Source organism: Mya arenaria, chromosome 2 (genome assembly GCF_026914265.1).
Source record: "Mya arenaria isolate MELC-2E11 chromosome 2, ASM2691426v1".
NCBI classification, from domain to species: Eukaryota; Metazoa; Mollusca; class Bivalvia; order Myida; family Myidae; genus Mya; species Mya arenaria.
In genome coordinates, this window is record NC_069123.1 from 2,201,823 (window position 1) to 2,216,458 (window position 14,636).

At 38.7% G+C, this 14,636-nt stretch overlaps 1 protein-coding gene across 1 annotated transcript in view; it reads left to right on the forward strand.

The window, feature by feature from the left end:
* LOC128212332 (TATA-binding protein-associated factor 172-like) overlaps positions 1-14,636 on the forward strand; it is a 65,358-nt gene that overhangs the window by 6,424 nt on the left and 44,298 nt on the right. Inside the window, 6 exon segments of the mRNA XM_052917735.1 lie at positions 5,971-6,061; positions 11,452-11,610; positions 12,293-12,388; positions 12,989-13,165; positions 13,613-13,753; positions 14,117-14,244. Coding sequence (XP_052773695.1) covers positions 5,971-6,061; positions 11,452-11,610; positions 12,293-12,388; positions 12,989-13,165; positions 13,613-13,753; positions 14,117-14,244 — 792 coding nt within the window.

Here is a 14,636-nt window from a genome sequence, read left to right on the forward strand (position 1 = left end):
ACATTTACCTTAATTACCTGTTGTTTTTTAGCTCACCTGTCACTTTCTGACATGGTGAGCTTTTGTGATCGCCTTTTGTCCGTCGTGCGTCGTCCGTCAACAATTTACTTAAAAGACATCTCCTCCTTAACCGCTGGGCCAATATTAATAAAACTTCATAGGGATGTTCCTTGGCTGGTCTTCTATCAAAGTTGTTCAAAGAATTCAATTCCATGCAGAACTCTGGTTGCCATGGCAAACAAAAGGAAAAACTTTAAAAATCTTCTTCTCCCAAACCACAAGGCTTAGGCCGTTGATATATGGTAGGTAGGATCACCAAATGGTCCTCTACCAAGATTGTTCAAATTATGGCCCTGGGGTCAAAATTGGCCCCGCCCGGGGGGGTCATGGGTTTTCTCTATATGTTTATAGTGAAAACTTAAAAAATCTTCTCCTCTGAACTTACTTGGACTAGAGCTAAGATATTTGGCATGATTTATCGTCTAGTGGACCTCTACAAAGTTTGTTCAAATTATGGCCCTGGGGTCAAAATTGACCCCGCCCCGGGGGGTCATGGGTATTCTCTATATGTTTAGAGTTAAAACTTCAAAAATCTTCTCCTCTGAACTTACTTGGACTAGAGCTTAGATATTTGGCATGATTCATTGTCTAGTGGACCTTTACAAAGATTGTTCAGATTATGGCCTTGGGGTCAAAATTGGCCCCGCCCCGGGGGTCATGGGTTTTCTCTATATGTTTATAGTGAAAACTTAAAAAATCTTCACCTCTGAACTTACTTGGCCTAGAGCTTAGATATTTGGCATGATTCATCATCTAGTGGACCTCTACTAAGTTTGTTCAAATTATGGCCCTGGGGTCAAAATTGGCCCCGCCCCGGGGGGTCATGGGTTTTCTGTATATGTTTATAGTGAAAACCTTAAAAAATCTTCTCCTCTGAACTTACTTGGCCTAGAGCTTAGATATTTGGCATGATTCATTGTCTAGTGGACCTCTACAAAGTTTGTTCAAATTATGGCCCTTGGGTCATAATTGGCCCCGCCCCGATGGTCATGGGTTTTCTCTATATGTTTATAGTGAAAACTTAAAAAATCTTCTCCTCTGAACTTACTTGGACTAGAGCTTAGATATTTGGCATGATTCATCGTCTAGTGGACCTTTACAAAGATTGTTCAAATTATGGCCTTGGGGTCAAAATTGGCCCCGCCCCGGGGGTCATGGGTTTTCTCTATATGTTTATAGTGAAAACTTCAAAAATCTTCTCCTTTGAACTTACTTGGACTAGAGCTTAGATATTTGGCATGATTCATCGTCTAGTGGACCTCTACAAAGATTGTTCAAATTATGGCCTTGGGGTCAAAATTGGCCCCGCCCCGGGGGGTCATGGGTATACTTGATATGTTTATAGTTAAAACTTCAAAAATCTTCTCCTCTGAATTTACTTGGACTAGAGCTTAGATATTTGGCATGATTCATTGTCTAGTGGACCTCTACAAAGATTGTTCAAATTATGGCCCTTGGGTCAAAATTGGCCCCGCCCCGATGGTCATGGGTTTTCTCTATATGTTTATAGTGAAAACTTAAAAAATCTTCTCCTCTGAACTTACTTGGCCTAGAGCTTAGATATTTGGCATGATTCATCGTCTAGTGGACCTCTACAAAGTTTGTTCAAATTATGGCCCTGGGGTCAAAATTGGCCCGCCCCGGGGGGGTCATGGGTTTTCTCTATATGTTTATAGTGAAAACTTCAAAAATCTTCTCCTTTGAACTTACTTGGACTAGAGCTTAGATATTTAGCATGAGTCATCGTCTAGTGGACCTCTACAAAGTTTGTTCAAATTATGGCCTTGGGGTCAAAATTGGCCCCGCCCCGGGGGTCATGGGTTTTCTCTATATGTTTATAGTGAAAACTTCAAAAATCTTCTCCTTTGAACTTACTTGGACTAGAGCTTAGATATTTGGCATGATTCATCGTCTAGTGGACCTCTACAAAGATTGTTCAAATTATGGCCTTGGGGTCAAAATTGGCCCCGCCCCGGGGGGTCATGGGTATACTTGATATGTTTATAGTTAAAACTTCAAAAATCTTCTCCTCTGAACTTACTTGGACTAGAGCTTAGATATTTGGCATGATTCATCGTCTAGTGGACCTCTACAAAGATTGTTCAAATTATGGCCCTGGGGTCAAAATTGGCCCCGCCCCTGGGGGGTCATGGGTTTTCTCTATATGTTTATAGCAAAAAAAATCAAAAATCTCCTCTGAACTTACGTTGCTTAGAGCTTAGATATTTGGCATGATTCATCGTCTAGTGAACCTCTACAAAGATTGTTCAAATTATGGCCTTGGGGTCAAAATTGGCCCCGCCCCCCATGGGGGGTCATGGGTTTTCTGTATATGTTTATAGTGAAAACTTCAAAAATCATCTCCTCTGAACTTACATTGCTTAGAGCTTAGATATTTGGCATGATTCATCGTCTAGTGGACCTATACAAAGTGTGTACAAATGATGGCCCTTGGGTCAAAATTGGCCACACCCCGGGGCTGATGGGTTTTCTCTATATGTGTTATAGTGAAAACTTAAAAAATCTTCTCCGAACTCACAAAGACAAGTAACGTCTTAATTTAAACTGGATAACATATTTAGTACACATACCAATTTTCAATATGGGCCACATACAACAATTAATAACAAATATACATATATAGATACACACGTAAAATCAAGTAGTGACAAGAGCTTAGATATTTGGCATGATATATCATCTAGTTGACTTGTACCAATATTGTTCAATCTTTGGCCCTGGGGTCAAAAAATGGCCCCACCCGGGCGGTCATGGGTTTCCTTATATATGTATATGATGAAAACTTAAAAAATCTTCTTCTCCGAAACCAAAAGGCGAAGGCCTTAGATATTTGGTATGAAGCATCGTTAATCGGACCACTATTAAGATTGTTCAAACTTTAGCCCTGCGGTCAAAATTGGCCACGCCCCATGTTCATGGGCTTAGGTTTTCAATATTTGTATATAATGGAAGAATGTGCAATATATGACAGATGAGCGATTCAGGGCCATTTGGCCCTCTTGTTTCTCATCACTCTTAATGAATATTGGTGAGTCCCCCAACACAGGGAATATGCCCTCATATATAAAATTAAGAAATATTTTTATTGCTGTGGTTTTTACAGTTGACTTCTGTTTTTGGACTTGAGATACTTTCATTTTAGACATAAGATGTTTTCAAGTGAAGTTTCAATATGCTGTAAATAAATACAGGCTAAATATTGTTAAATTGAAATGGTTCGAGGTTTAAAATATAACATACCAATAATGGTTTGCAACATTTATCTTCAGGCACTAGTTAACATCCATTATTTACCGTACTTAGGCCTAAAAAAAAAAATTGTTTGGTTAGGGTTACATCCTTAAAAAAAATAGGTAGGGTAGGTAGGCTTTTTATTTTTTTTTATTTTTTTTTTTTTATTAGGTTTTATATAAGAAAATAATTTTCATCATTGGAGAATGGTGTTAAAGCTATCTTCTGTATAAGCATTTAAGGTTTAAACTTAATGTTAAAAAGCAATTTAAAAAAAAACGAGATTTTTTTTTTTTTCAATTTTTTTTTTTCAAACTGACTATAAAAACGGTAGGGTCGGCGCCTATTCCATAGGTAGGTAGGGTCGGGTAACCCGAACCAAATGTATTTTTTTTTTAGGCCTTATAGTACATGTAAAGTAGTATATTCAGTACTTACTTTCAAGTTTGAAAATGCTTCACTGGACTTACTTTCAAGTTAGAAAATTGCTTCAGGCTAGTCTCATTATATATGCATAAACACTTATCTGTGAACCTACAAAATCCACAAAAGATATTGATTGTTAAAGATGCACTCTTACTCCCAAAAAGATTTTCCACATTTAATACAATTGTTTTAATATACCAAAAAGGATGAATAAATATTGGAAACAATGGTTCTTATGAAGGATACCAAGATTAATTTGAAAAAAGTTGTAGAAAACATGGTATTTCTACCTTATGAATATCTGGGAGTAGATCACCGTAAATCTTTTAGCACTCACCCATCATCTAATATTTTTGCATTTTCAGCTATTGAACACACGGTTACAATTTTGTTATCAGTTTCCCCCATTCATGGGGAGACATATTGTTTTTGCCCTGTACGTCACACTTCGTTTCCGCTTAATAGCTAAAGAACGCTTGCACCCAGGAACTTAATACTTGTAATGCTAGTTGGTCATGACTAGTAGATGACCCCTATTGATTTTAGAGATCAGTAGGTCAAAGGTCAAGTTCGCAGTAGATATTCACTATTTAATTATGGGTGAATAAACCAAACTTCACTGTTGGTTCGCCTCTAGTCCAAAATTACAAATTTCATGTCATTTATTTTTTCTCAGATATGACCACACAATAGGGGAGACAAGTGCTTTTTCAAAAAATTAATCTCCAGTTAATATTTTTTATAAATGCATTATTTAGTAAGTAGTTAAAGGGTTTATAAATCAATCAAAATTTATGTTTGTTATACATGGTTATGTATTGATTTTATATAAAAGTGTCACTTTAAATATCATAGTAATTATTGTGGTATATATTTAGATAATTTGTCATAACCTTAAACAGACAATGTTTAAAGGGATTATTCATCCATATTATACCCCCACAAACGAAGTTTGAGGGGGAATATAGGAGTGAGCTTGTCGGTCGGTCGGTCTGTCGGTTTTCATGGTTTCCGGACGATAACTCATGAAAGGCTAGACAGATTTGAAAAATATTTGGTACACAGGTGTAACATCAGAAGATACAGGTCAAGTTCGATATTGGGGCTGGTGGGGCCAAGGTCAAGGTCACTGTTACTAAAAATAGAAAACCGGCTTCCGGACGATAACTTGTGAAAGGCTAGACAGATTTGAACAATTTTTGGTACACAGGTGTAACATCAGAAGATACAGGTCAAGTTCGATATTGGGGCTGGTGGGGCCAAGGTCATTGTTATTAAAAATAGAAAAACGGTTTCCAGACGATAACTCGTGAAAGGCTTGACAGATTTGAACAATTTTGGGTACACAGGTGTAACATCAGAAGATACAGGTCAAGTTCGATATTGGGGCTGGTGGGGTCAAGGTCACTGTTACTAAAAATAGAAAAACGGTTTCCGGACAATAACTCATGAAAGGCTAGACAGATTTGAACAATTTTTGGTACACAGGTGTAACATCAGAAGTTACAGTTTGGTACACAGGTGTAACATCAGAAGATATAGGTCAAGTTCGATATTGGGGCTGGTGGGGCCAAAGTCAAGGTCACTGTTACTAAAAATAGAAAAACGGTTTACGGACGATAAATCATGAAAGGCTTGACAGATTTGAACAATTTTTGGTACACAGGTGAAACATCAGAAGATACAGGTCAAGTTCGATATTGGGGCTGGTGGGGCCAAGGTCAAGGTCACTGTTACTAAAAATAGAAAAACGGTTTCCGGACGATAACTCATGAAAGGCTAGTTTGACTTTTAGAATAATAGGAATGCAAATAAAAGCTAAAAATTGAGGCTTGTCTAGGTTCTTGTCAATTAAATTTCAGGTATTGTCATAGCTTTGGTGTGATTGTTGTGCAAAAACTTCATCCCTGGCCATAACTGAAATAAAATGTTCAAGATGTTTGAATGACACTTGATACACATGTTTCCTGAGATAATACACACATGTTTTATGATGTACAAAGCTCTGGTTTTAATAATTTTTGAATTCTGTCCTTTTTTTTACCTAATATTTATAAACAATAGCAGATGTGTGTTGGCATTCGCTCCTCCCAAGCACTCTTGATTTGTTTTTCCAGTATTCCAGCCTGAAGTGTTTCAGTGGTGAGCCTTTTGTAAAAAAAAATTGAGAAGAATTAAGATCAGAAGGTTCAGATGTTTTTTTCATGCAAGTAACCTTTTTTATGTTTTCAGACTAGATCATGATGGCGAGCCTCCTTCCAAGAAATTAAAGGGAGAAAACTATGGTGTGGACTCACCTGCTAGTGTTGACAGTGCTGAAGAAGTAAGTCAAGAATTTGTGTCATTTGCGCACCAATATTGGGGAAGAAAAAGTGCCTTATTGGCTTCTTGAAGATTAATTTCTTAGGATAACAGTTGTTGAAAATGTTTTAATTCTCTTGCATACTTATGAATGAATGAATACTTATTGAAAGCAAATCATGGCGTAATATACACTTCTGTGAGAAAAATCTGGCAGTAAAATATTATTTTCCAGTGTTTGTGAACAGCAGATGTCTGACCTATTTCACAATAGCTGGGAGACTGTAAACAACAGATGTCTCGCCTAGTTTACATTGGCTGGGAGACTGTAAACAACAGATGTCTCGCCAAGTTTACAATGGCTGGGAGACTGTAAACAACAGATGTCTTGCCTAGTTTACAATGGCTGGGAGACTGTAAACAACAGATGTCTCGCCAAGTTTACATTGGCTGGGAGACTGTAAACAACAGATGTCTTGCCTAGTTTATATTGGCTGGGAGACTGTAAACAACAGATGTCTAACCTATTTCACAATAGCTGGGAGACTGTAAACAACAGATGTCTCGCCTAGTTTACATTGGCTGGGAGACTGTAAACAACAGATGTCTCGCCTAGTTTATATTGGCTGGGAGACTGTAAACAACAGATGTCTAACCTATTTCACAATAGCTGGGAGACTGTAAACAACAGATGTCTCGCCTAGTTTACATTGGCTGGGAGACTGTAAACAACAGATGTCTCGCCAAGTTTACAATGGCTGGGAGACTGTAAACAACAGATGTCTTGCCTAGTTTATATTGGCTGGGAGACTGTAAACAACAGATGTCTCGCCTAGTTTATATTGGCTGGGAGACTGTAAACAACAGATGTCTCGCCTAGTTTACATTGGCTGGGAGACTGTAAACAACAGATGTCTCGCCTAGTTTATATTGGCTGGGAGACTGTAAACAACAGATGTCTCGCCTAGTTTATATTGGCTGGGAGACTGTAAACAACAGATGTCTCGCCTATTTCACAATAGCTGGGAGACTGTAAACAACAGATGTCTCGCCTAGTTTACATTGGCTGGGAGACTGTAAACAACAGATGTCTCGCCAAGTTTACAATGGCTGGGAGACTGTAAACAACAGATGTCTTGCCTAGTTTACAATGGCTGGGAGACTGTAAACAACAGATGTCTCGCCAAGTTTACATTGGCTGGGAGACTGTAAACAACAGATGTCTTGCCTAGTTTATATTGGCTGGGAGACTGTAAACAACAGATGTCTAACCTATTTCACAATAGCTGGGAGACTGTAAACAACAGATGTCTCGCCTAGTTTACATTGGCTGGGAGACTGTAAACAACAGATGTCTCGCCTAGTTTATATTGGCTGGGAGACTGTAAACAACAGATGTCTAACCTATTTCACAATAGCTGGGAGACTGTAAACAACAGATGTCTCGCCTAGTTTACATTGGCTGGGAGACTGTAAACAACAGATGTCTCGCCAAGTTTACAATGGCTGGGAGACTGTAAACAACAGATGTCTTGCCTAGTTTATATTGGCTGGGAGACTGTAAACAACAGATGTCTCGCCTAGTTTATATTGGCTGGGAGACTGTAAACAACAGATGTCTCGCCTAGTTTACATTGGCTGGGAGACTGTAAACAACAGATGTCTCGCCTAGTTTATATTGGCTGGGAGACTGTAAACAACAGATGTCTCGCCTAGTTTATATTGGCTGGGAGACTGTAAACAACAGATGTCTCGCCTAGTTTACATTGGCTGGGAGACTGTAAACAACAGATGTCTTGCCTAGTTTATATTGGCTGGGAGACTGTAAACAACAGATGTCTCGCCAAGTTTACATTGGCTGGGAGACTGTAAACAACAGATGTCTCGCCAAGTTTACAATGGCTGGGAGACTGTAAACAACAGATGTCTTGCCTAGTTTATATTGGCTGGGAGACTGTAAACAACAGATGTCTCGCCAAGTTTACATTGGCTGGGAGACTGTAAACAACAGATGTCTTGCCTAGTTTACATTGGCTGGGAGACTGTAAACAACAGATGTCTAACCTATTTCACAATAGCTGGGAGACTGTAAACAACAGATGTCTCGCCTAGTTTACATTGGCTGGGAGACTGTAAACAACAGATGTCTCGCCAAGTTTACAATGGCTGGGAGACTGTAAACAACAGATGTCTTGCCTAGTTTATATTGGCTGGGAGACTGTAAACAACAGATGTCTAACCTATTTCACAATAGCTGGGAGACTGTAAACAACAGATGTCTCGCCTAGTTTACATTGGCTGGGAGACTGTAAACAACAGATGTCTCGCCAAGTTTACAATGGCTGGGAGACTGTAAACAACAGATGTCTTGCCTAGTTTATATTGGCTGGGAGACTGTAAACAACAGATGTCTCGCCAAGTTTATATTGGCTGGGAGACTGTAAACAACAGATGTCTAACCTATTTCACAATAGCTGGGAGACTGTAAACAACAGATGTCTCGCCTAGTTTACATTGGCTAGGAGACTGTAAACAACAGATGTCTCGCCAAGTTTACATTGGCTGGGAGACTGTAAACAACAGATGTCTCGCCAAGTTTATATTGGCTGGGAGACTGTAAACAACAGATGTCTCGCCTAGTTTATATTGGCTGGGAGACTGTAAACAACAGATGTCTTGCCTAGTTTATATTGGCTGGGAGACTGTAAACAACAGATGTCTCGCCAAGTTTACATTGGCTGGGAGACTGTAAACAACAGATGTCTCGCCAAGTTTACATTGGCTGGGAGACTGTAAACAACAGATGTCTTGCCTAGTTTATATTGGCTGGGAGACTGTAAACAACAGATGTCTCGCCTAGTTTACATTGGCTGGGAGACTGTAAACAACAGATGTCTCGCCTAGTTTACAATGGCTGGGAGACTGTAAACAACAGATGTCTCGCCAAGTTTACAATGGCTGGGAGACTGTACACAACAGATGTCTCTCCTACTTTACAATGGCTGGGAGACTGTAAACAACAGATGTCTCACCTAGTTTACAATGGCTGGGAGACTGTAATCAACAGATGTCTCGCCTAGTTTACATTGGCTGGGAGACTGTAAACAACTGATGTCTCGCCTAGTTTACAATGGCTGGGAGACTGTAAACAATAGATGTCTTGCCTAGTTTACAATGGCTGGGAGACTGTACACAACAGATGTCTGACCTCTTTACAGTGCTTTGGGGAATGTTACTAACATATCTGACCCATGTCAGTATGTGGGAGAGACTGGGAACAACATATGTCTTACAAAGTTAATGATGCTTAGGAGACTGGGAACAACAGATGTCTGACCTCTTTTACGGGGATTTGGATACAAGATATGGTGCGACTGCAATATTACACAAAGTGGTCATATTCACCAGGATATATTGAAAGTAAACCCATTAACAACATAAATTTTTGTCCTTTCAGCAGGAGGAATGGCCATTTAAGTTTTTCTGTGAACACCATAAGTCCAGGCTATTTCACAGGGCTTGTCAACAACTGACGTCTGACAACCTATTTACTCAGTGTTTGTGTGAACACTGCTGAGATCAACACAGGTCAGACCTATTTCACACTGCTTGTGATCGACACATGTCAGACCTATTTCACCCTGCTTGTGATGAACACATTTCAGACCTATTTCCCACTGCTTGTGATCGACACATGTCAGACCTATTTCCCACTGCTTGTGATCAACACATGTCAGACCTATTTCACAGCGCTTGTTATCAACACATGTCAGACCTATTTCACAGCGCTTGTTATCAACACATGTCAGACCTATTTCACACTGCTGGTGATCAAAACATGTCAGACCTTTTTGACAGTGCTGGTGATCAACACAGGTCAGACCTATTTCACAGTGCTTGTGATCAACACATGTCAGACCTATTTCATACTGCTGGTGATCAACACATGTCATACCAATTTCACACTGCTTGTGATCAACACATTTCAGACCTACTTCACACTGCTTGTAATCGACACATGTCAGACCAATTTCACACTGCTTGTGATCAACACATGTCAGAACTATTTCACACTGCTTGTGATCAACACATGTCAGACCTATTTCACACTGGTTGTGATAAACACATGTCAGACCTATTTCACACTATTTGTGATCAACACATGTCAGACCTATTTCACACTGTTTGTGATCAACACATGTCAGACCTATTTCACACTGCTGAGATCAACACATGTCAGACTTATTTCACACTGCTTGTGATTGACACATGTCAGACCTATTTCACACTGCTGAGATCAACACAGGTCAGACCTATTTCACACTGCTTGTGATCGACACATGTCAGACCTATTTCACCCTGCTTGTGATGAACACATTTCAGACCTATTTCCCACTGCTTGTGATCGACACATGTCAGACCTATTTCACACTGCTTGTGATCAACACATGTCAGACCTATTTCACAGCGCTTGTTATCAACACATGTCAGACCTATTTCACAGCGCTTGTTATCAACACATGTCAGACCTATTTCACACTGCTGGTGATCAAAACATGTCAGACCTTTTTGACAGTGCTGGTGATCAACACAGGTCAGACCTATTTCACAGTGCTTGTGATCAACACATGTCAGACCTATTTCATACTGCTGGTGATCAACACATGTCATACCAATTTCACACTGCTTGTGATCAACACATTTCAGACCTACTTCACACTGCTTGTAATCAACACATGTCAGACCAATTTCACACTGCTTGTGATCAACACATGTCAGACCTATTTCACACTGCTTGTGATCAACACATGTCAGACCAATTTCACACTGCTTGTGATCAACACATGTCAGACATATTCCACACTGCTTGTTATCAACACATGTCAGACCTATTTCACACTGCTTGTGATCAACACATGTCAGATCTGTTTTACAGTGCTTGTGATCAACACATGTCAGACCTTTTTCACAGTGCTGGTGGTCAAAACATGTCAGACTTATTTCACAGTGCTTTTGATCAACACATGACAGACTTATTTCACACTGCTTGCGATGGACACATGTCAGACCTTTTTCACACTGCTTGTGAACAACATATGTCAGACCTATTTCATACAGCTGAGATCAACACATGTCATTATTATTTCACAGTGCTTGAGATCAACATAGAACAGACATTTTTCACACTGCTTGTGATCAACATATGCCAGATGTTTTTTACATTGTTTGCGAACAACATATATCTGACCTTTTTCAAAGTGCTTTGGAGTCTGTGAGCAACAGATGTCCGACCTATTTCACAGTGCTTGGGAGATGAGGCATGGTGTGGGCACAGGGTTATATTAGTTAGTCATTATACACTTTGAGTTGTTAAATTATAACCAAATTCTACTTCTATTGGTCTCATTTCAGCAGGAAGAATGGCCATTTGAGTTGTTCTGTGAGCAACAGATGTCCGACCTGTTTCACAGTGCTTGGGAGACGAGGCATGGTGCAGCCACAGGGTTACGTGAAGTGGTCAAGATTCATGGCAGAGGTGCTGGGAAATCCATAGATACTCCTGTAGACCAGGTTGGTCTTAATTTATATTAGTTAGAAACCTTAAAATGCATGACTAAGCTATGTTTTTGAAGCAATCAAAATAATACATTTCATTTCACAATGATTGTGAAATAAGTTATAACAACATTATATTAATCACTCTCTTTCGCACCATGTAATGGGAGAGTGTGGTCTTGTGTGTATGAGAAACCATAGTCAGGGCTTTTTCACCAAAAATTGTTAAGAGGCCTAGCCTTTTCATTTTGGGAAATTTAAACGCGTGAAATTCTGCAAATTGGGGAATATAAATGCGTTAACGTCTCAATATGGGAAATTGATAACAATTTAATTTTATGGACTAATTGGTCCTCAAATTATGTTTAAATTTATACAGCATTCTTCTTATGTCAACTTAAAAGATATAAAGAATAATTTGCTCAAACAGATTAATTTTTATTGTAAATTTTTGAAGCAAGATCTTCCTTTAGGGAAAACTTTCTAGGAATTGTGAAAAAATATCTGGAAATTGGGAAAATATGCCATTTTTCCCAATTGTGAAATAGCCTAATTTCGGCCCCTAGCATAGAAGGTGAAAAAGCCCTGATAGTATCCGGAGGATACCCACATGTCCGACTTGGTGACCACAAACCAAACTCACATATGATCCCGACAAGTCAAAACATTGTTAGTAACAAACTGTTTATCTTTCCAGATGTTATCTGGAAACCAGTTATGGCTGTCTGACCTTGCACTTCGACTCATGTCCGTTATTGCACTGGACAGATTTGGAGACTTTGTCTCAGATGAGGTAATGTGAATTGTGTGGAAATTTAATAACATGAGCAATTTCGATATAAAAAAAGAAAAGTATGCACTTTGATTAATCTTAAACTTATCAGTTCATATCTTGTCTATGTTTTACCATAGCCTTGTTCTTGTAATTGTTGTCATGAACTTTGTTATGCAAAAACTTTATTTTTGGTGGTATCTCTATAAATTTTCAAGATATTAAAATGAAACTTGGTACAAATCTTTTCATACAATTTGCGGTTGTATATCAAGGCCATAACTCTGGCTATAATAATTGTTGGGTTATGCCCCTTAATTGACTGAAAAAAATAATGCAAGCCATGGTGTGTGCTTTATGGCTCCCTTGTTTGAAGATATATTGTCATAGTGCTTCTCTTGCTTTCATTCAATTACTTTAACTTTTCGCTAGTAGTACAACTATTCACATTCATGAAATTTTGTACACAGGAAGGCCCAGAACTCCAGCTTTCATAATTAATTTTTAAGTTCTTCCCCTTTATCAACTGAGAAGTGGCAAATTGGCATCCGGGTGTGAAAATCTTGTTAAAGTTTCCTTGTCTAATTTGAGCTGATTAAACTACAAACCCCTGTTTAACAGGTTGTAGCCCCTGTCAGAGAGACATGTGCTCAAACCCTTGGCGTGGTTATGAAGTTCCTTGAGCCTGAGGGAATACAAGGGGTTCTAGCCATCCTCTTACAGTTATTGCAGCAAAAACAATGGGAGGTGCGTCATGGGGGTCTGCTTGGCATAAAGTATCTTCTGGCTGTAAGACAGGTGAGTACGAGAATGGATCGTCTTATTTAAACATTTCTGGTATTTTCTCGAGCCTGAGTGTATACATCAGATATATATATATATAACAGATATTTTAGCTATACAAAAGGAAGTTCGCCATTGGAGGATTCGTTGGCATAAGCATGAGAAAAGAAGTTATATTTAAAACTCAACTCTTTGCCTCAGGACATGTCAGTGGGATTTTGCTGCATGTTTTAACCTTCCTACACCAGAGCCTACAACAATGTTAATGATGCATGTAACAAGCATATTTAAAGTAACAATGTTTTGCCTTAAGATGTCATATGACAGTAGAATTGCAGCCCATTGTTTTACTCTTCCTGTACTGGGGCATGCAAGATATTGATGATGATGATGATGATGATGATGATGTATGTGCAGTAGCTGTCATAAGCATATTTAAAACCTAACACATTTTTGCTTCAGGACATGACAGTGGAATTGCTTCCCAGTGTTTTACCATTCCTGTACCTGGGCATACAAGATGTTGATGATGATGTACGTGCAGTGGCGGCTAGTGCTCTCGTGCCTGTGGCGGACACACTGATACAGGTCTTGCCTGACCAGGTAGAGCTTATTCATGCCTTTAGTCACATACAATTTTGTACAAATATTGAAGATATAAAACATCATGATACAGGGTTTTATTTTCATGAAAGACATGTTAGTCATGATATTATATGTATATATATTCCCATTTCTTCAACTGTCTTTTTTGTTTGAATTTATTTTAATAATATTACTGAAGGTGAATGAATAGGACCTGATATAACTACCATTAGAAGTAAAAAGGCTAGGTATTGTGAAAGCTTTAGTGTTGATGGCAGTGGTGTACATTTTTTTAGCTTGGCAACAACAGAAAAAACTTCCAATATATTAAAAAAAGCTTAATACTCAATATACATATTAAAGTAATTTTTATTACTACAGGTACCAACAGTAGTGTCTTGTCTGTGGGAAATACTTGTGGATCTTGATGACCTGACAGCGTCTACCAATTCCATCATGTCACTGCTGGCTACTCTTCATGCCCACCCACAGGCTAACATACTGGATAGGTTAGCTTCTACTGTTGTTCATAACATGTAGTTAAAACCTAATACTGTGAAATCATGAATGTTTGTGGGGCATTGATGTTCGTGGTTTTCATGGGTTGGGTGATCCACGAATTCAAGATCCCACGATATATAGACCCTTTATTCACTTTTTCGATTGCCATGTTATGTGCATTATTTGTTACAGAGGCCGCAGTATACATCGTAAATATCCGTCTCACTGTATATCTTTTTTGTTTAATATATTATATCTGCCTTTTTTTCTTTAATGAAATAATTAATCGATTACATTGGAGGTTACTGAGCACCCAACGTGAAAATGTACAAAACAACGCTTTCAATATACTTATTAAACAAAAATGTGTGAATAAATATTGAAATGAGATGAAATTCAA